At 38.8% G+C, this 21530-nt stretch overlaps 1 protein-coding gene across 1 annotated transcript in view; it reads right to left on the bottom strand.

The window, feature by feature from the left end:
* Positions 1-20081, bottom strand: part of maea.S (macrophage erythroblast attacher S homeolog) — a 58364-nt gene extending 38283 nt beyond the window's left edge. The window contains 3 exon segments of the mRNA NM_001091888.1: positions 3815-4018; positions 6736-6918; positions 19825-20081. Of these exon segments, the coding sequence (NP_001085357.2) occupies positions 3815-4018; positions 6736-6918; positions 19825-19893 (456 nt within the window). The 5' untranslated portion in view covers positions 19894-20081.
* Between the last annotated feature and the right edge of the window lie 1449 nt (positions 20082-21530).

The following is a 21530-nucleotide window of genomic DNA, read 5'->3' as shown; positions in this document are numbered from 1 at the left end:
CGCAGAACTGCCGACCCCCGTTTATACCCGGAACTTCTACCCGCAACACCCAGGGTGTCGCATGTTTTTGCTGGTAACCTGCGGTCATCCGACCCGCTGCAGGACTCAGCAGAATCAGCAGAAAAGAAGATGGGAGCTACTGGGGCATCTTTAGAGACACAGATCTTTACTGCTAAAGGGCTGTGGTTGCCTTGGGGTGGTACAGAAGCACAAAACATCATGTACAACATGTTTACCTACTTCTTGAGTTAGGCTTTAGTTCTCCTCTATTACATACCTCGAGTCGCAGCTGAAAAACCGCATACTGCAAGGAATCTAACTTTATGTCTCTTCAATTGCACTAAAAGAGTTTCTCACTTAAACCACCTTACTATGTGCATTATAGCAGAAATAAAATAACTACAAACATGCACCTGTATATCTGACAAGCTCTAGCCACTGTAATACATATAAACAACAGCAATAAACTGACAAATACCCCCATCTGAAAACCTGCCGTGTGTCTGTCTACATTATTAAAAACTAAAAAAAAAAAAAAAAAAACACCTCTGATTCCAGTGCTGGAATCCAAGGTCATAACGAAATTCAAATTTCATCATTACTCAGTCTAACAAGCCTGTGCCGATGAGCCATCTTTATGGACCATTCTATCAAAATCATTTGTTATGGCCGCTTCTATTTCTCCAGCTCTGTTTATCACCTCATTAGAGAGCTGAAAGCCATTAACAAATTACTCCAATAGTCAGATTTGATTAGCACAGATTTTCCTGTCGGCACCTGTTGACGTACGGCTTCCAGCCTCATTATTTTCACAGGAAAATCTGATAACTACACAAAGGAATTCACAGAGGGAAAGTTCGTGTTTTTTTTTTTTTTTTTTTTGAAGCAGGTTGTTCAAGAAGGTGATGAAATGAAACGTATTAAAACTTGATGATGTGGAGTTGGGAAATGAAGTGGAGGTGAATAATGCAGGTTTTTGTGAGCTTTGGGTATAGGCTGTTTTTGTGTATGTTACCGCAGTGCCTCCGCTAATCTTAAAGGGATACTGTCATGGGAAAAACGCATCAGTTAATAGTGCTGCTCCAGCAGAATTCTGCACTGAAATCCATTTCTCAAAAGAGCAAACAGATTTTTTTTTATATTCAATTTTGAAATCTGACATGGGGCTAGACATATTGTCAATTTCCCAGCTGCCCCAATTCATGTGACTTGTGCTCTGATAAACTTCAATCACTCTTTACTGCTGTACTGCAAGTTGGAGTGATATCACCCCCTCCCTTTCCCCCCAGCAGCCAAACAACAGAACAATGAGAAGGTAACCAGATAACAGCTCCCTAACACAAGATAACAGCTGCCTGGTAGATCTAAGAACAACACTCAATAGTAAAAACCCATGTCCCACTGAGACACATTCAGTTACATTGAGAAGGAAAAACAGCAGCCTGCCAGAAAGTATTTCTCTCCTAAAGTGCAGGCACAAGTCACATGACCAGGGGCAGCTGGGAAATTTACAAAATGTCTAGCCCCATGTCAGATTTCAAAATTGAGTATAAGAAAAAAACATGTTTTCTGATGACAGGATCCCTTTAACAGTAAGCACAATCATAAAGCAGTCTCTACCGGTGTATCGCACATAATGGGGGATATTTAAAAAAATCCTAATGTAAAAAAAAAAAAAAAAAAAAAAAAGTCTGACCAAACTAGAATCCACAATTTATCCTTATTTATCAATAAGAAAACTTGAAAAAAATGGAAAAAACGCATCACAGAAAAAACAGAATTGTTTGTGTTTAAAGCGTGAAAGCCATAATAATTTTTTTTTTGAATGTTTGTAGAAAAACTAGCGGCAAACCCCAAAAACGCAAAACATTTTGTGAGGGTTAAAACATCTTCAAATGGTTAAAAGAAAACTATACCCCCCAACAATGCAGGTCGCTATAAAAATATACTGCATAAAACAGCCCATGTAAAAAACTGCTTCATGTAAATAAACCATTTTCATGATAATATACTTTTCTATCATAAATAGAAAACTGCCATTTTAAAAAATAAAGACAGCCCCCTGGGATTGTATGATTCACGGTGCATACAAACAAACTATACATATTAGGTCACATGAGCCAATTAACAGACAGAGTTGTGTCTTTTGCTTCCACACTTCTTCCTGTTACAGTTAGAGCTGCAGTATTTCTGGTCAGGTGATCTCTTCCTGTTACAGTTAGAGCTGCAGTATTTCTGGTCAGGTGATCTCTGAGGCGGCACACAGACCATCATGAAATGGTGGTTCAAGGCAATGTAGAAGAGGGCAGTTTTTAAACATACATACCAGTTTGGTAAGATTCTTTAATATACCACTTAAAGAGATACTGACACCAGAATTTTTTTTTTTTTTTTTTTCCAATATCTATCATAATATCATCTTTGAATACTATTTATAATTTTGCCATAAAAGTATCTGCCTGATGCTTTTACATTACCTTTCTTACCCCCTGTTCCTCTATGAGGAAGCTGCCATATTTGCGCAGCAGGAGTTTGTTAGCATTCGAAACTCTAACTGGGAAGGGACAGTCAGGTTGACAAAACAGTCAGGTTTAGGAATTTCAAGTGACAATTACTTACAAAAGCAGAACTATCAGCGAAAAATGATCAACATGGCCTATAGGTAACTTTTCATGATTCATTTTTTGAAATAAAATGTTTAGTGTCAGTATTACTTGAAATTAATTTGTTGCTTAAGTATTCATTTTGGGGTATAGTTTTACTTTAAGGGGACAGCTGCCACTAACTTTTACAAGAATTCGGCAGGATTTACATGGAGTATTTTCAGATTCGGACTTGGTACAGATTTGGGGCATAATAAATCGCAAAAAATTGCATCTTTTTTTTACCGCAACTTTTTTGGGTTTACGGTGTCAAAACGGACGCAGTGGGGGGGGGGAAAATAAATAAATAAATCACACCTTAATAAATAACCCCTTAACAGTATGCTTTAGAACAGAGGTCTCCAATCTTTTTTACCCGTTAGCATGAAAAAATTCCTGGGGGGGCAACTAAGAGCTGTGATTGGTTATTTGGTAGCCCCTGTGTACAATGGCCATCTAAATGAGGCTCTGTTTGGCAGTACTAACAGCAACAATCTCACATTCAGAGCGCAGACCGATTTACACTGGAGTCGCTTGTAATAATATCAATTCATCTTTATTTTAGCATACAATGTGATCCAAACAGTGGGTGTGCAGAAAAATCCTACGCGTTTCGTGCCTCTATACCAGGCACTTCCTCAGGGTAGGTGTGAAGTAGTTTTACAGGGAAGGTGTTTAAGTAGCTTTACAAGTCAATGTCAATAAACATTTAAAGGTAAAGTGCATATAAAAAGAATTTATAAAAGTGTAAAAAAAAAAAAAAAACATAAAACCATCAATCAAGTTGTTATATGTGATATATAAAGTGCTAGTGCTATATAATGACCTTAGAGATCTATAATTGTGACGTATATGGTCATAATGACCTAAATATTCAAAATTACAAGGTGAATCCATTATAGATTTCATATGAAATATATAAAGGATTCACCTTGTAATTTCATATGAAATATATAATGGATTCACCTTGTATTTTTATTATTTAGGTCATTATGACCATATATGTCACAATTATAGATGTCTAGCACAGGCCAGTGAGCTTTTCAGCCAATGGGAGCACTGACCCCGGGGAATCAGGTAAGTGATTATAATCACTGAGGGTGCTTAACATTATCCCTTTGCTTTAACCTGTGATCTCAATGCCACAGAAATAAGATAACTTCAACGCTTACCTCGATCTCACTTTGTCGGGCTAGTTTCACAGCCGTGTTGTAGTAGCCACAGCGCAGGAGATGTTCCACCATCATTCGGTCCATACGCTTCTTTTTCCACATATTGATGGCCGCCGTTTGGTCACTGCTGTGCTCCTTCAGGTGTTCAATCCGCCGTTTGCACAGTTTGGCGCTCTCATCCTCTGCCTGGATCGATTCCATAGCCTGTTTTATAGACCACCAAGCACACAGATGTTAGTACAATACAGTTCATGCGCTTCCCCAAGGAAATTCTTTAAATACAGACTAGGAATCTATTCTAATAGAGCATTGAGCCATTAATTAGAAAAACAGAAAAGTTAAGTCTCATTCTCTAGTTGGATGAGACAGCTGCCTACCCTAATTTGCATATGCAAAAATTTGCCTGGCCTTAAGAGTGCGAATGAGCGAGCAAAGTTACGCCTGCGCACGTTACTAAATTGTCGAAGTGCCTAAAAACGGTAACTATGGCGAAATGTTGCCAGCGTTAGTCACTTTACACTTTAGTAAATCTGCCCCTATATGTCCATGAAGGTTTTCATTCATCCAGGTCATGGTATATCAAGTAGAAATAAATCTAGAGCAACTCAGTTGAACTGAAGAAGCTGCTCGGATGAGTAGTAAAACATTTTTAATGATTAATCAGCAAGTCCAGTTGCTCTTAATTTACTTCTACTAGATATAATTACTATATTTATCATAGAGCGGATATAACACACTTGCTATAGTAATCAATCATCAGGATCACGCGGAAAGGCATTTAAAGAATCTGGAAATACCTGAAATTCTAGTTCATCCCATTAGCTGCACAGTGATAGAATTATAGGCATGACTTGTGTGCATAGGCAGCACTGATGGATTCTCAAAATATTTGGAAGGCTGTTAGGTTTAGCAAAAAAATGTGGGTTCCCATGACCCATGACTGGATAACAGGTCCCATACCTGTACTAAAACCACTGCATTCTACAGAGAGTTTATCTGTTAACTATATTCAGGTTTCTAAAGCAAACGCGCCGTTTGCACAAATGAAAAGTATAGAAAACACTTTGTTTTGGTGTTACTGGCCCTTAAAACTTTCCCTTTAACCATTTATTCTAGCAAGCGTCAGTTCAGCTATGCCTGTAGCAGATGGCTAATGGACGGTCAAATTTCCAGGGCTGTCAAGTTCAAATAATATAAAATAAGGACTTTGACAGAGCCCTCCGAGAAAATAAATGTTCCCTTGTTAAGCTTGTTGGCTGTTATTTTCTGAAACAATGTTCAGTGTACACAAAGCACCATTCAATCACGCACAAAAAGCACTCGGAATGGAATTCTGCAGCCCAAAAATGTACTTGTTTTGACGGATTCCTTTACAGAATTCAGGTACACAGAGTGCAGTACAGACACACCAAACACAAGATTTCATGGGCTGAATCATTATATGAAGAAGGAAACCTGGTTCACCGTGTATAAAGTTTGGCAGAGAAACTATGGGGCAAATTCACTAAAGGGCGAATTTTAAACAGCAAATGATCCGCCACATTTCGCCAGATGAAAATTCGCTATCACTACACTAGTTCACTAAAACTGCGAAGTTGCGTCTGGGCAACCGAACGCTGGTGAAGTTTTGCTAATATTAATTCGTTAGCATGACCATTTCATAGTGAACTTTCGCTAGCGTTCATTTCTGCCTAGCGAAACTTCGTTAGTACTCTAACGTTTAGGTCAATTTGAATAGGGTGGGTACATATAGATCATATATATGTCTTTATTAGAGATGTTGGTGCAAATGCTTGAAGTGGCCACTTATTATTACACATGTCCAAGGAAGCAAAATAAAGACAAAAGAGATCCTCTAATGCCCTAGACATGACCGCACCCTATTAACAAATGTGACATGCCCCTCAAATGGTTATAAAAATGTTAAAACAAATTTTTAATAGTTAAAAACTTCCAATTTTAAAATATGAAAAAACGCCAGCGTTTTTATGACTTTCCAGCATACAGGATATGATGTCACTGACATAAGATTGAGGAGGATGTAGCTACATCTTAATTACCCAGGTCTAAGCCTGTGAAGGAAACACTGGCGAAAGCGGTAACAGTCTGTAAAATTGAATTTGCGGAGTAATGATCGTTCATCTGAGCAAAAAAAAGCACCTGGTGATAGCGATGGTCTCTTTTGCTAGTGAATTGTCCTCTATGGCTTTAAGTTAATTGGAGGATGGGATTTCACTCTACAATACAACATTTAATTCCTGAACCAGCAAGTGTATTTAGTTGTAATATTGGTGTGTAGGTGAATCTCAGATCATTTTGCCTGGTCATGTGATTTCAGAAAGAGCCAGCACTTTAGGATGGAACTGCTTTCTGGCAGCCTGTTGTTTCTCCTACTCAATGTAACTGAATGTGTCTCAGTGGGACCTGGATTTTAGTATTGAGTGTTGTTCTTAGATCTACCAGGCAGCTGTTATCTTGTGTTAGGGAGCTGCTATCTGGTTACCTTCCCATTGTTCTGCTGATGGGCTGCTGGGGGAGAGGAAGGGAGGGGGTGATATCACTCCAACTTGCAGTACAGCAGTAAAGAGTGACTGAAGTTTATTAGAGCACAGGTCAGATGACTGGGGGCAGCTGGGAAACCGACTAGGTCTAGCCCCATGTCAGATTTCAAAATTAAATATAAAAAAAATCTGTTTGCTCTTTTGAGAAATGAATTTCAGTGCTGAATTCTGCTAGAGCAGCACTATTAACTGATGTGTTTTGAAAAAAAAAATTTTTCCAATCCAGAAAAGCGCATATTGCTTATAGGAGGGGGGGGGGGGGGTAAGCAAATCCTCATCAGGAAGTAAATTAAAAGTTCTAAATGTGACTTGTGAAAGTTAAACATTACAATGTACCAAATACAAATGACTGGAGCTTACCTTTCGCTTAAGAACACTTAATTTTTCAACTACGCCATCAAGCAGACTAACAACACTGTCCACGGCTGAGCAGCTGCTCAATGTTTTCTCTAGTTCAGCCACAACCATAGTGACGTGGCTCGTCTCTCGGTCAATGTTCTTCTGGGCAGCCCGAAAACGCTTGTTTAGAGTCTCATACGGAACCTACAAAAAAGCAGATGTTTCACTTGAGAACACAATTGCACGCTTGCCTTTCTTATATATGTATTATTTGCTTAACATGATCTAAATAAATTATCTATATATAATACACAAAAGCCATGAATATCCTGTAAATTATATCCTTATAAACGGTGAGTTCTGATGTCATCAGTTATAAACGGTGAGTTCTGATGTCATTTCTGTCACATGACTCAATGAAATTTGTGTATTATAATAAATAAAGTACCCCCAGTTGTAAAATATGTGGATATTAGAAGTTACCTCGGAGTTCCATGACCTGTATAAAAACACTCGGCCTCCGGCCTCGTGTTTTTATATGGTCATTAAACTCCTCGGTAACTTATAATATCCTTATATTTTACAAGAGGGGGTACTTTATTCACTATATAATACACAAAAGCCATGAATATCTTGTAAATTATATCCTTATAAACTATATGAATACTGATGTCATTAGTTATAAACGGTGAGTAGTGATGTCATTTCTGTCACATGACTCCCTGAAACTTGTGTATTATAATAAAGTACCCCCTGTTGCAAAATATGAGGATATTAGAACTTACCTCGGAGTTCCATGTTCCAAGAAGCCTTCAGCCTCGTGTTTTTATATGGTCATGAAACTCCTTGGTAATTTATAATATCCTTATAATTTACAAGAGGGGGTACTTTATTCACTATATAGTCTGGTTTTGCTTCCAATAAGGATTAATTATATCTTAGTTGGGATCAAGTACAAGCTACTTTATTATTACAGAGAAAAAGGAAATCATTTTTAAAAATCTGGATTATTTGGTAATTCTGGACAATGATATCCCGGATAATGGATTTGTAATGCAAAACAGAACCTCCTATAGGCTTCCAGTCCACATAGGGGCTACCAAATAGCCAAACATGGCCTTTTCTTGGCACCCCAGGAACTTTTTTCGGGGTTGCGTTGATCCCCAAATATTTTTACATCCAATTATTGCTCATAATTGATAAAAGAAAATGTTCGGGACCCCCGGGTTACAGTATAAATCGATCTACCAGGACACAGCAATGATTAAAGGAGCAGCTCAGTTTCACTACTGAAGCAAATAAGAAAGTGCTTTTTTGTCTTTGATTTTATTATTTTTATTTGCGGAGTTTACATCCATACATCACAATCTGGAGACACACAGCAGGGCCCAATCCCAGAGTTATGATTTGATCTTTCACCTGAAGGTTAAAGGAGAACTAAACTCTTAAAATGAATGTGGCTAAAAATGCCATATTTTATATAGTGAACTTATTGCATGAGGCTAAAGTTTCAGCTTGTCAATAGCAGCAATGATCCAGGACTTCAAACTTGTCACAGGGGGTCACCATCTTGGAAATGTCTGTGACACTCACATGCTCAGTGGGCTCTGATTGGCTGTTGAGAAGCTAAGCTTAGGGCTCGTCACTAATTATCCAGCAGAAAATGAGCTTCCCTGTAATATAAGCTGATGCAACAGGTTTGCTGATTATTAAATTCTGATGCTAATTGCACTGGTTTCTGTGCTGCCATGTAGTAATTATGTGTATTAATTACTAATCAGCCTTATATTGTGACATTTCTATTCTATGTGTACTGTATATTGTGAGTGGGTCCCTAAGCTCAGTAAGTGACAGCAGCACAGAGCATGTGCAGTGAATCAGCAGAAAAGAAGATGGGGAGCTACTGGGGCATCTTTGGAGACACAGATCTTTACTGCTAAAGGGCTGTGGTTGCCTTAGGCTAGTACAGAAGCCCAAAACATAATGTACAATATTTCTACCTACTTCTTTAGTTAAAGGGATTCTATCATGATTTTTTATGATGTAGTTTTTATTTCTAAATTACATTGTTTACATTGCAAATATTTCCCTCCACAATATAAAATTTCATTCCTGAATCAACAAGTGTATTTTTTTCAGTTGAAATATTGTTGTGTAGGTGCATCTCAGGTCATTTTGCCTGGTCATGTGCTTTCAGAAAGAGCCAGCACTTTAGGATGGAACTGCTTTCTGGCAGGCTGTTGTTTCTCCTACTCAATGTATCTGAATGTGTCTCAGTGGGACCTGGATTTTACCATTGAGTGCTGTTCTTAGATCTACCAGGCAGCTGTTATCTTGTGTTAGGGAGCTGCTATCTGGTTACCTTCCCATTGTTCTGTTGTTAGGCTGCTGGGGGGGAAGGGGGGTGATATCACTCCAACTTGCAGTACAGCAGTAAAGAGTGACTGAAGTTTATCAGAGCACAAGTCACTAGGGATGCACCGAATCCAGGATTCTGTTCAGGATTCCGAATTCGGGCAAATATCTTGTGCCTGGCTGAACCGAATCCTAATTTGCATATGTAAATTAGGGGTGGGTAGGGTAATCACATGACTTTTCGTCACAAAAGAAGAATTTTTTCCACTTTTTCCTTTCTGCAAATTAGGATTCGGTTCGTTACTTGGCCGAATCTTTCACCAAGGATTCGGTTGAATCCCCAATAGTGGATTCGGTGCATCCCTACAAGTCACATGACTTGGGGCAACAATATGACAATGTGTTTAGCCCCATGTCAGATATCAAAATTAAATATAAAAAAATCTGTTTGCTCTTTTGACAAACAGCTTTCAGTGCAGAATTCTGCTGGAGCAGCACAATTAACTGATGTCCTACAAGGAAAGCCTCAATCGCAGTTAGTGGCCCTTATTTGAAAAGTGAGATACACAATTGCCATCTGACTAGAGCCAACCTGTCAGAATGGGCCCAAATCCTTACAAAACAATATGCCAAATTTTTATAGATTTAACCCCCCAGAAAAAACATAAAACTCAAAGCTGTAAAAGTCTGAGGCATAAATAATCCAGTTTTACTTTTATTAATAAACTTTTCTAATGTAAAGCAACATCACCTTAAAAGGCAGATTTAATAACTGAACCCAAGGTTCTACATTCAGCCCTGAAAACTATTCATTTAACCAAGAATTGGAAATCATATTCTTTCTGAAGTGGGTTGAACGTGAGAGTGTTTTTAAGCTTCACTGGAATAAAGCATCCCCATCATTTCATTTCTGCCTTTGTAAAAAGCCTGGCCCCCATCAGCCAAAGAATCTGACCTCATACTCGAGTTTTTCTACTTCATTTCCTCCCATTGTTTAGATAATTAGAGCCAGGCACATTCTCCCTGCCTGCAGGTATAATTAAGAGAAACAGAAAAAGATATTCTAGAATAAGCAATTTAATGACAAGGAAGTAAAGAAAAGCTAGAGTAAGGATTCATTTCGTTTTTAAAGATTTTAAAGCTAAAGGACTTGTGTTGAAATTGAAATAACATTCTGCCTATTGTTTTAATTAAAAAAAAAATCCATATTTTCATATTTTTTTTTGTCATTATAACGCACTAATTTGAAAGTTGGGTATATTCACTGAACTCACCCCCCCTTCCTTTATAAACAAGGCAATTAGTTCAGAGCTGCCTATCTAGCTTTAAACAAACAACCCTCTCCCTTATCTAAGCCACAGCCTTTGAGAAGCTCATCATCGGGGGGCTTCTCAGTGAACTGGTAATTTGCTTTATTGGCAACTTTTGTGTTCTTTTGCATCAGAAGGGACGGGAAGTGCAAATAAAGCCGTATTCTTTCAGCCAACTTTCAAAAGGAGTGTAAATATCACTTTAAACTAGGGATGCACTATTTTGGATTCGGCGAACCCCCGAATCCTTTGCGAAAGATTCGGCCTATTACTGAATCCGAATTTGCATATGCAAATTAGGGGTGGCTTCCTTGTTTTGTAACAAAAAGTCACGTGACTTCCCTCCCGCCCCTAATTTGCATATGTAAATTAGGATTTGGTTTGGCCAGGCAGAAGGATTCGGCCAAATCCGAATCCTGCTGAAAAAGGCAGAATCCTGGCCGAATCCCTAATCGAATCCTGGATTCGGTGCATCCCTACTTTAAACATACTTATAAGTAGGAATGCAGCAAATCCACTATTTAGGATTCTGCTGAATCCCCGAATTCTTCATGAAAGATTAGGCCGAATACCACACCGAATCCAAATCCTAATTTGAATATGAAAATTATTGATGGGAAGGGGAAAAGTGGAAACAACATTGTTTCCTTCGTTTTGTGACAAAAAGATACATGATTTCCCTTCCCCTCATTTGCGTATGCAAATAAGGATCCAGATTAGGTTCAGCCAGGCACAAGGATTCGGCCGAACCCGAATCCTGATGAAAATGGCCAAATCCTTGCCAAATTTCGAACCGAATCCTGGATTTGGTGCATCCCTACTTTTAAGTTACTAACATGGCACAGTACAGATATGAGATCCCTTACCAGTTATCCAGAAAGCTCCAAGTTACAAGAAGGCCATCTCCCATAGATTCCATTTTAACGTAATAAAGGGGAACTAAAGTCGAAAATAGAATAAGGCTAGAAATGCTGTATTTTGTATACTAAGCATAAACATGAACTTACTGCACCACAAGCCTAATCGAAGAAATGATTTATGCTTTCAAAGTTGGCTACAGGGGGTCACCATCTTGTAACTTTGTTATACATCTTTGCAAGACCAAGACTGTGCACATGCTCAGTGTGGTCTGGGCTGCTTAGGGATGGTCATAAATAATCAAAACAGCAAATAATATCTGCCATAGAAGCTCATACAACAAGACTGATTAATAATCAGAATATGCAGACCGCACTGGGTCTGTGGATATTAGGGATGCACCGAATCCAGGATTCTTTTTGGGATCCAGCCTTTTTCCTTCTGAACCAAATCCAAATTTGCATATGCAAATTAGGGGTGGGAAATCGTGCGACTTTTTGCCACAAAATAAGGAAGTAAAAAATGGTTTTCCCCTTCCCACTCCTAGTTTACATATGCAAATTAGGCTTCGGAATTGGTTCAGTATTCGGCCAAATCATTCGCAAAGGATTCAGGGGTTCAGCCGAATCCAAAATAGTGGACATGATGCATCTCTAGTGGATACCAATCTCTACACGGTTGCCGGCTGCTTTACAGGGAAACAAACAAAGCTGCTTGAATTCTGGGAAGTAAGGTGGGGGGACTCCCCTTGCCATTATGAAAGTATGATCTTTCCCTGCCGAGCAGTTAGGGACGTCTGAAGTTCCCTATCCGCAGCTGTCAAAGCAAGTAAATAAATGGAGAATTTCACTAAATACAGTCAGGTTTCTTCTAAAAACGGTACACGTTTTTTAATTATATTACAGATAGGTTTCTTTTTCATTAAAGAAAGTAAAAATGGGATTTTATTTATTTTTTTGTCTTTACATTTTCTAAAGTCAAATTTTAAAAAATATTTCTTTTTTCTCTATAATAATTATTGGAGGCAAAACAATCCTATTGGGTAAAAGGTTTTTTTTTTTTTAGTAGACTTAAGGCATGGAGATCCATATGACAGAAACTGCCAGCTCCCAAGCATTGTGGATAACAGGTCCCATATCCCATATACCATTGAGTAGTACTTAGCTTATGTCAGATACACACAATGTATTGCACATGCTCGGTACAGGTATGGTACTTGTTATCCACAATGCTCGGTACCTGGGGCTTTCTGGATAACAGATCTTTCCATAATTTGGATCTTCTAGAAAAGCATGTAAACCATTTTTCCTTCAATAAGGATTAATGACATCTTAGTTTGGATCAAGTGCAAGGAACGGTTTTAGTATTACAAAGAAAAGGGAATTTTTTTTAAAAAAGAAATTGGATTATTTGAATAAAATTGAGTCTATCGTAGAAGGCCTTTCTGTAATTCGGAACTTTCTGCATAACTTTTTCCCGGATAATGGATCCCATATCTGTACTACTCCTTGTGCACTGCCTCAACACTTGCAGGGATCATTGGCACAGGATCATTGCCTCTGATGAAAACTACCAAAATCAGTGGTTTTGAAAGGGGTTGTTCACCTTTGAGATAACTTTTAGTATCATGTATAGAGTGATGCTCTGAGATAATTTGCAATTGTTTTTCATTTTTTATTGTTTGCAGTTTTTAAGCCATTTAGCTTGTTAATTAGCAGTTCCCTGGTTTCCAATTTCGGCAATGTGGTTTCTATGGTCCAAATTGCCATAGCAACCATGAATTCATTTGAATATAATGCGTTTGCTTTAGAAAGACAATTATAGTTTATGTAAATAGGCTACTGTGTGGCCACAGGGGCAGCTATTCAAAAATGGCTAAAAATGGCTTCGGATTTGGTTTATTGATTTTGGGCATATTTGCTGATGCAACAGGCCGGATGGGATGATGGGAGTTGCCGATAAGGTGGTGTTGTTTATTGATATAAAAACCACAGTTTTTGTTATTATGCCATTTCCAGTTTCCAATTAAAAAAAAAAAAAAAAACCCTACAGTTCCATACTAAAACCTTCCTCAGCATCGTTTTGCAAAACAGAACGGTTTTCATGAAAAGACCAAACTGCCAGCAGACTCACACATGACCTTTTGTTCCAAATCAGTTCTTACTCTGCAGCCCTTCCTCTAGCACACGGGCGAATGCTTTCACCTACAGCCAACTTGTTTTCTGTGCAGCGATTCTGTGATGCCATTTTCCAAAAACTATCCTTTTAAATGTGCCGCGTGATGCAGAAAACCTGGTGGCTCTTAGAACAATCAGGGCCTTGGAATTAGGGATGCACCAAATCCACTAATTTGGATTCAGCCGAACCTCCGAATCCTTCACGAAAGATTTGGCCAAATACCGAAACAAATCCGAATCCCAATTTGCATATGCAAATTAGGGGTGGGAAGGGTAAAAGTTTTTTACATCCTTGTTTTGTGATGAAAAGTCATGTGATTTCTCTCCCCATCCCTAATTTGCATATGCAAATTAGGACTTGGTTCGGCCTGGCAGAAGGATTTGCCCGAATCCTGCGGAAAAAGGCTGAATCCTGGATTCGGTGCATCCCTACTTGGAATAAACGACTGTGATTCTGATATGTGATCTGTTATCCAGAAACCCGTTATCCAGAAAGTTCTGAATAACAGAAAGACCCACTCCCATAGACTCCATTATAATGAAATAATCCAAAGTTTTAAAAACAATTTCCTTTTTCTGTGTAATAATAAAACAGTAGCTTGTACTTGATCCCAACTAAGATATAATTAATCCTTATTGGAAGCAAAACCAGCCTATTGGGTTTATTTAGGGGCAGATTTATCAAGGGTTGAATTTAAAAAAAAAAATTATGGTTAGAACTGTCAAATTTGACGAAGGAGATATTCAAATTTGATTTGAGTTTCGAGATTTATCATACTCTGGCCTAATCTGGCCCTTTAATGTGATGGTTCACCTTGAAGTTGAATTTTAGTATGTTATAGAATGGCCAACTCTAAGCAACTTTTCAATTGGTCTTCATTATTTATTTATTTTTTACAGTTTTTTTTCATTATTTGCCTTCTTCTTCTGACTTTTTGCAGCTTTCAAATGGGGGTCACTGACCCTATCTAAAAACAAATGCAAATTAAGGCTACAAATCTATTGTTATTGCTACTTTTTGTTGTTCATTTTTCTATTCAGGCCTCTTCTATTCATATTCCAGTCTGTTATTCAAATCAGCGCATGGTTGCTAGGGTAGTTTAGACCCTAGCAAACAGATTGCTTAAATAAAATCTGGAGAGCGGCTGACTAAAAATCGAAATAACTCAAAAACCACAAATAATAAAAAATGAAAACGATTAGCAAATTGTCTCAGAATATCACTATCTACATCATATTAACAGTTAATTTAAAGGTAAACAACCCCTTCAAGAACTCGAATTCAACTAGTCGCCACCTAAAACCTGCTGAAAAGCTGTTTAAGTCAATGGGAAATGTCAAGGGATGAATTTGGAAGTGTTTGCAGCCTTCCTGACAAAGGAAAAAACTCGAATCGAGTTATTAAAATTCTAATCGAATTCGATTTGAGTTTTCAGGTTGAATTAATGCATCAGAGTTTGAAAAATGTAATTTTTTAAATAAATTTATGGGAGTTTTTAAAAACTGACATGAATTCGAAATTCGACCTTTGATAAATGTGCCTCCTAATGTTTATAAGACTTTCTAGTAGACTTAAGGTATGAAGATCCAAATTACGGAAAGATTTATTATCCAGAGAACCCCAGGTGCAAAGCATTATGGATTACAGGTCCCATACCTGTACACAGTCTCAGATCCCTGAGACTTTTTATACACTCCACACAGTTTTTATAGAGGTCTCTAGAAAATTAACCCCATACGGCATAATGCATATATTCCAGGGCAAAAAATTCACATATCATATATAGATTTAAAGAAGTACTGAAATCCTATAAAAACATAACATGGCTAAAGATGCTGTATTATTTCAACGCTAAGCTTACTGCAATAGTCTAAAGTTTCGGCAATTCTCTATAAAATGATTCAGAGCTTCAAAGTTGTGCACAGGAGCTCTCCATCTTGGATTTTGGTAAAAGTGTCAGTGACAACCTACATGCTCTGGGAAAGCTTAGGGGTTATCCCAAATCAAGCAGTAAATGAGTTTCACATATAAATAGCTGGAGCTACAGGTTTGCTGATTATTAAATTCTGATGCTAATTGCACTGGTTTCTGTGCTGCCATGTAGTAATTATCTGTATTAATTACTAATCAGCCTTATATTGTGACATTTCTATTCTACGTGTACTGTATATTGTGAGTGGCTCCCTAAGCTCAGTAAGTGACAGCAGCACAGAGCATGTGCAGTGAATCAGTAGACAAGAAGATGGGGAGCTACTGGGGCATCTTTGGAGACACAGATCTTTACTGCTAAATGCTTGGGTTAGTGCAAACCCCAACACACAGGGGCTGATTTATCAAAGGTAGAATGTTAAAGGGGTTGTTCACCTTCCTAACACTTTTTTCAGTTCAGTTGTTTTCAGATTGTTCCCCAGAAATAAAGACTTTTTTCAATAAACTATCCATTTATTATTTTTTACCGTTTTTTCCCAGAATCTAATTTTAAAGTTGAATGTTCCTGTCTGGTGTGTCAGTCTGGCAGCTCAGTAATTCAGGTGCAAATTCTGAACTGTTACAATTTCGCAATGTTTAGTCGATGCGTTTAGTCGATGCGTTTAGTCGATGCGTTTAGTCGATGCGTTTAGTCGATGCGTTTAGTCGATGCGTTTCTCAGCAGCATCTCTGGAGTATTAGCAACTATATATCAATTCTAACAACTGCCTGTAATGAAACTCAGAGATTCTGCTCAGCAGGGACAAAGATAACAAATGTATCAACTAAATGTATCAATTAGGAACAGTTTACAGGGTCGGCGACCCCCCCATCCCGGAGCTGCTTTAGAAGGTGAAAAATGATACTTAACACTTCAATATTAGAAAATAGAAAGTAATTGGAAAAAGTTGTTATTTCTGGTGATCAATCTGAAAACAACTAGTTGTTTGAAGGTGAACAACTCCTTTAAGAGCTTTTTTTTTAATAGTATCTTATTTAAGTAAAAACAGGAACATCTAAAACTAGAGTGAATATTACCGACCCGAAAACTAGAATCAGATTTGCCTACTTGAATGTCAGGAAGGCTAATAACATCTTCAAAAGGGTCACTGGACCTCTGCCATTGACTTCTACATGAACTCGCCAGGTTCTAGGTGGCAAATAGCCAAATTCGAGCTGTTCCCAAGGTCGAGGTATGATAAATCTCGATTTCGAATTTGGATTATTTCCAACCTGAATTCTGACCAAAAATCCAACTCGAAAATTGAAATTGATAAATTGAACCTTAATAAATCTGCCCCATAATGTGTAGCATTTCTAGTCTACTTCTTTATTAAACTTTAGGCCTCCTTATCTCATTATTCAAGCAGCCATGTAAGAGACAGGCTTTACAATTCTTATTTGCTGTCAATCATGTACAGAGAGCGTGTGGGAACAGCGGGGGGCTCTTTATAACCGTTCTATTTAAATACAATGTTTTCTCTTTAGAATTTAATCTGATGGATTTCCGCAGTGTCAGGTCTGCATGCTGCTGAATAATTGAGCTGTATTTCATCTTTCTGTCACTCAGGGATCAAAATATATATATATTTTTTTCAAACAGCCTGAAAAACTAAGCAAGGTAAGAGAACGTGGTGCAATATAATACTGGTAGGATATCCTTTATACAGAAACCTGTTATGGGGAAAGTTCCAATTAACACAAAGGCCACCTCCTACAGAGTCCATTTTAATGAAATGTCCTTTTTCTCTGTAACAACAGTACCATGTACAGGTATAGGATCAGTTATCCAGAAACCTATTATCCAGAAAGATCCAAATTACGTAAAGGCCTTCTCCCGTTGACTCCATTTTATTCAATTAATCCAAATTTTTTAAAAATTATTTCCTTTTTCGGTGTAATAATAAAACAGTAGTTTGTACTTGATCCCACCTAAGATATAATTAATCCTTATTGGAAGCAGAACCAGCCTATTGGGTTTATTTAATGTTTATATGATTTTTTTAGTAGACACAAGGTATAAAGGTCCAAATTACAGAAAGAACTGTTATCCGGAAAACCCTAGGATTCTGGATAACAGGTCCAATACCTGTACACAGTAGTAATCTTTACAGTTTAACTAAACAGTGTCTCTAAAACTCTTCCAAAAAGAGCAGACCTAGCAATTTGGGAAGAGCTGCATTGTGGACCCTTGAAATGACATTGGCCACAATGTAGTTTAGAAAGTAGGATCCCTGATTCTGTTTTTTTCAGCAGGATTCTGCCTTTTTCAGCAGGATTGGGCCGAATCCTTCTGCCCTGGCCAATTCAAATCCTAATTTGCATATCCAAATTCGGTGCGGGGAGGGAAATCGCGTGACTTTTTGTCACAAAACAAGTAAGTAAAAAATTTTTCCCCTTCCTACCCCTAATTTGCATATGCAAATTTCCATTTGTAAAATTAGGATCCGGATTGGTATTTGGCCGAATCTTTTGCGAAGGATTCGGCCGAATCCAAAATAGTGCATTCCCATTCAGAAAGGCACAATGTCAGCACGTTGCTCAGAGACAACTTACGACTTCAGTTTCCTGTGATTGTCCATTATGAACCGTGTCAGCACTCAATTCCCAGAACCTTGGACAAATTGTGCTCACCCCTCTAGCCAAAGGTAGAAGAAATGCATGCTGGGTGTTGTAGTACAGGTATGGGATCCTTTATGTATTAGAGCTCACTCTATTAAAATCACCAGACATCATGTCTCTCTACATGCAGGATTTGTGCAAAAGGCAGTTATTTTGTTACATTTTGTTTGTACAGGTATGGGACCTGTTATCCAGCATGCTAGGGACCTGGGGTTTTCCAGATAACGGATCTTTCTGTAATTTGGATCCTGATACCTTAAGTCTGAATTTGCTTCCAATAAGGATTTATTATATCTTAGTTTGGATCAAGTACAAGCTACTGTTTTATAATTACTGAGAAAAAGAAAATCATAAATTATTTGAGTATAAAGGAGCCTATGGGAGGCATTTTTTCCGTAATTCTGAGCTTTCTGGATAATGGCTTTCCCGGATAACAGATCCCATGCCTGTACTGGAATCAGTTATTTGAGTGAGCTCTAACACATCTGCTAGGAAAGGAGCCTCCCTATAAGATATATTGGATCTAACTGTCAATGAATATCTGACACCCAACTGCTGCATGAAGACAGAATGAAGAGAAACAGATGCTGAGAGAGTGAACATAAACTTGATTATTTTAGAAACGGTACAGAATTTTTGTATTTAGAAAGTATGATGAAGCTTATATTAAATTTTCACTTTCACGACAGTTCCCCTTTAGGAATATTTAAACAAACATATACTAAGCCTGCCAGTACGTTACACTCATTTAGATGTAGAAGAATTGTGCTTAAAAAAAAAGTAGTGTTTCCGGCTGATTTATTGAATATTTCTGCAAAAACCCTAATAATTCCTCCCTTTTCTTCCACTACCTGCTCCCTGAATTCCCAGGCTGTGCAGGGAAGCCGGCGACACTCAGCTTACTGCACTGTGGGACAGGAACCAATCAGCAGCTAGCAGGACCTGATAGGGAACTGAAGCCTGTCTGCGCTTGTGCGACTGCAGAGCTGTGATTGGCTGTCCCCCTCCTACTGTGCTTCTGGCAGGGACCGTTAGGACACGCCCACCCCTCATATGAAACCGGGACCAGTGAATATCTATAGGGAGCTCCAATAAAGGGGCTATTTTTAAAGATACTATTTTTAGCACCATGTAAAAGCAACACCATATATTACTTATAGGGATGCACCGAATCCACTATTTTGTATTTGGCCGAACCCCGGAATCCTTTAAGGATTCGGTCGAATACCGAACCGAATCCTAATTTTCATATGCAAATTAGGGGTGGAAAGGGGAAAACATTTTTTTTCTTCCTTTTTTGTGACAAAAAGTCACATGATTTCCCTCTCTGCCCCTAATTTGCATATGCAAATTAGGATTGGGTTCGGCCGGACAGAAGGATTCGCCGAATCCCAAACGGAATCCTGGATTCGATACATCCCTAATTACTTAGAATTGCCTACAAAATTAGTTTTTTTCACTTATCCTATATATCTCCATTAACAGTTAGAGCTCCTTATCCATTATACCCCCCTCCCCCTCAGCAGTGGTAGGACCCACTTCCTCTATAGTTACATCTCTCATTGGGGCACAGAATTGTCTCTCACTGATGAGGAGCCGCAGATTAGCAGAGGGAGGGACCCTTGTCCCAGACAAAGAGCTACTTTACCCTTCCCTGTCACATACACCCCTAGCAGAGAAGCCCCCTCCTTTCTAGATCCCCATGATTGTACAGGCTGAGGGGTGAAAGCGAAATGAGTTAGCCCCGCCTCCCAGCTGTCACAAATACAGAGAGAAGGGGCGCACTGTTAGACTGGAGACAAGAGGCAACATAACACACCTTTAAAGTTGGATATTCCTGAACCTTCAGAGCCATTGAGAGCTGAGCAGCTGATTCCTGGACCGCCATCTTGGATTGGGAAGGGGGAGGGTCTGGACAGAATTAGCAGGAGACTACATGCCCACAGTCCTCATGGGAAATCAGTGGCATCCCATACTACCTAACAGTCTCGCTTCTCGCGGGACGGACCCGATATTCTTACTGCAGCCAGCAGTCCCGGATTACTGTTTAAATCGTCCAGCTCCTGCCAGTCAGCTAAACTCCTGACATGACAAGTCTCATCTCGCGAGAAGGTGACACCACGCAGTGACGTGAGGCGGAAGTAGAGCGTATATGACTAGCAGACGCGCACACGCTGTCAGTAAATAGTCTGTGCGGGATGTGGCAGCCTCGGGTTTCTGGTTACACGGGTTTCACCACCTACAGCTCGTAGCTTTGTTAATGAATATAAACATTTTTTCGTGATGGTTTCTGCCCTTACCCGCCGGCACAGAACCTCTGTTCAGTGGCATTACAGGTTTACAAGGGCTGATTTAATCTCAAGCTCTGCTGTGTATCCTGTGCTTGAATGGCTGCCCCCATGGCTATACAGCAGCATGTTTATATAAACTATAGTAGTACTTATCTGTTATCTACTGTGTATCCTGTGCTTGAATGGCTGCCCCCATGGCTACACAGCAGCTTGTTTATATAAACTATAGTAGTACTTATCTGTTATCTACTGTGTATCCTGTGCTTGAATGGCTGCCCCCATGGCTACACATCAGCTTGTTTATATAAACTATAGTAGTACTTATCTGTTATCTACTGTGTATCCTGTGCTTGAATGGCTGCCCCCATGGCTACACATCAGCTTGTTTATATAAACTATAGTAGTACTTATCTGTTATCTACTGTGTATCCTGTGCTTGAATGGCTGCCCCCATGGCTACACAGCACCTTGTTTATATAAACTATAGTAGTACTTATCTGTTATCTACTGTGTATCCTGTGCTTGAATGGCTGTCCCCATGGCTATACAGCAGCTTGTTTATATAAACTATAGTAGTACTTATCTGTTATCTACTGTGTATCCTGTGCTTGAATGGCTGCCCCCATGGCTACACATCAGCTTGTTTATATAAACTATAGTAGTACTTATCTGTTATCTACTGTGTATCCTGTGCTTGGATGGCTGCCCCCATGGCTACACAGCAGCTTGTTTATATAAACTATAGTAGTACTTATGTTATCTACTGTGTATCCTGTGCTTGAATGGCTGCCCCCATGGCTACACAGCAGCTTGTTTATATAAACTATAGTAGTACTTATCTGTTATCTACTGTGTGTCCTGTGCTTGAATGGCTGCCCCCATGGCTACACAGCAGCTTGTTTATATAAAATATAGTAGTACTTATCAGTTATCTACTGTGTGTCCTGTGAATGGCTGCCCCCATGGCTACACAGCAGCTTGTTTATATAAAATATAGTAGTACTTATCTGTTATCTACTGTGTATCCTGTGCTTGACTGGCTGCCCCCATGGCTACACAGCAGCTTGTTTATATAAACTATAATAGTACTTATCTGTTATCTACTGTGTATCCTGTGCTTGAATGGCTGCCCCCATGGCTACACAGCAGCTTGTTTATATAAACTATAGTAGTACTTATCTGTTATCTACTGTGTGTCCTGTGCTTGAATGGCTGCCCCCATGACTACACAGCA

Source organism: Xenopus laevis, chromosome 1S (genome assembly GCF_017654675.1).
Source record: "Xenopus laevis strain J_2021 chromosome 1S, Xenopus_laevis_v10.1, whole genome shotgun sequence".
NCBI lineage: Eukaryota > Metazoa > Chordata > Amphibia > Anura > Pipidae > Xenopus > Xenopus laevis.
The sequence above is the reverse complement of the archived record's forward strand: the minus strand, read 5'-3'. Positions and strand labels throughout refer to the sequence as shown.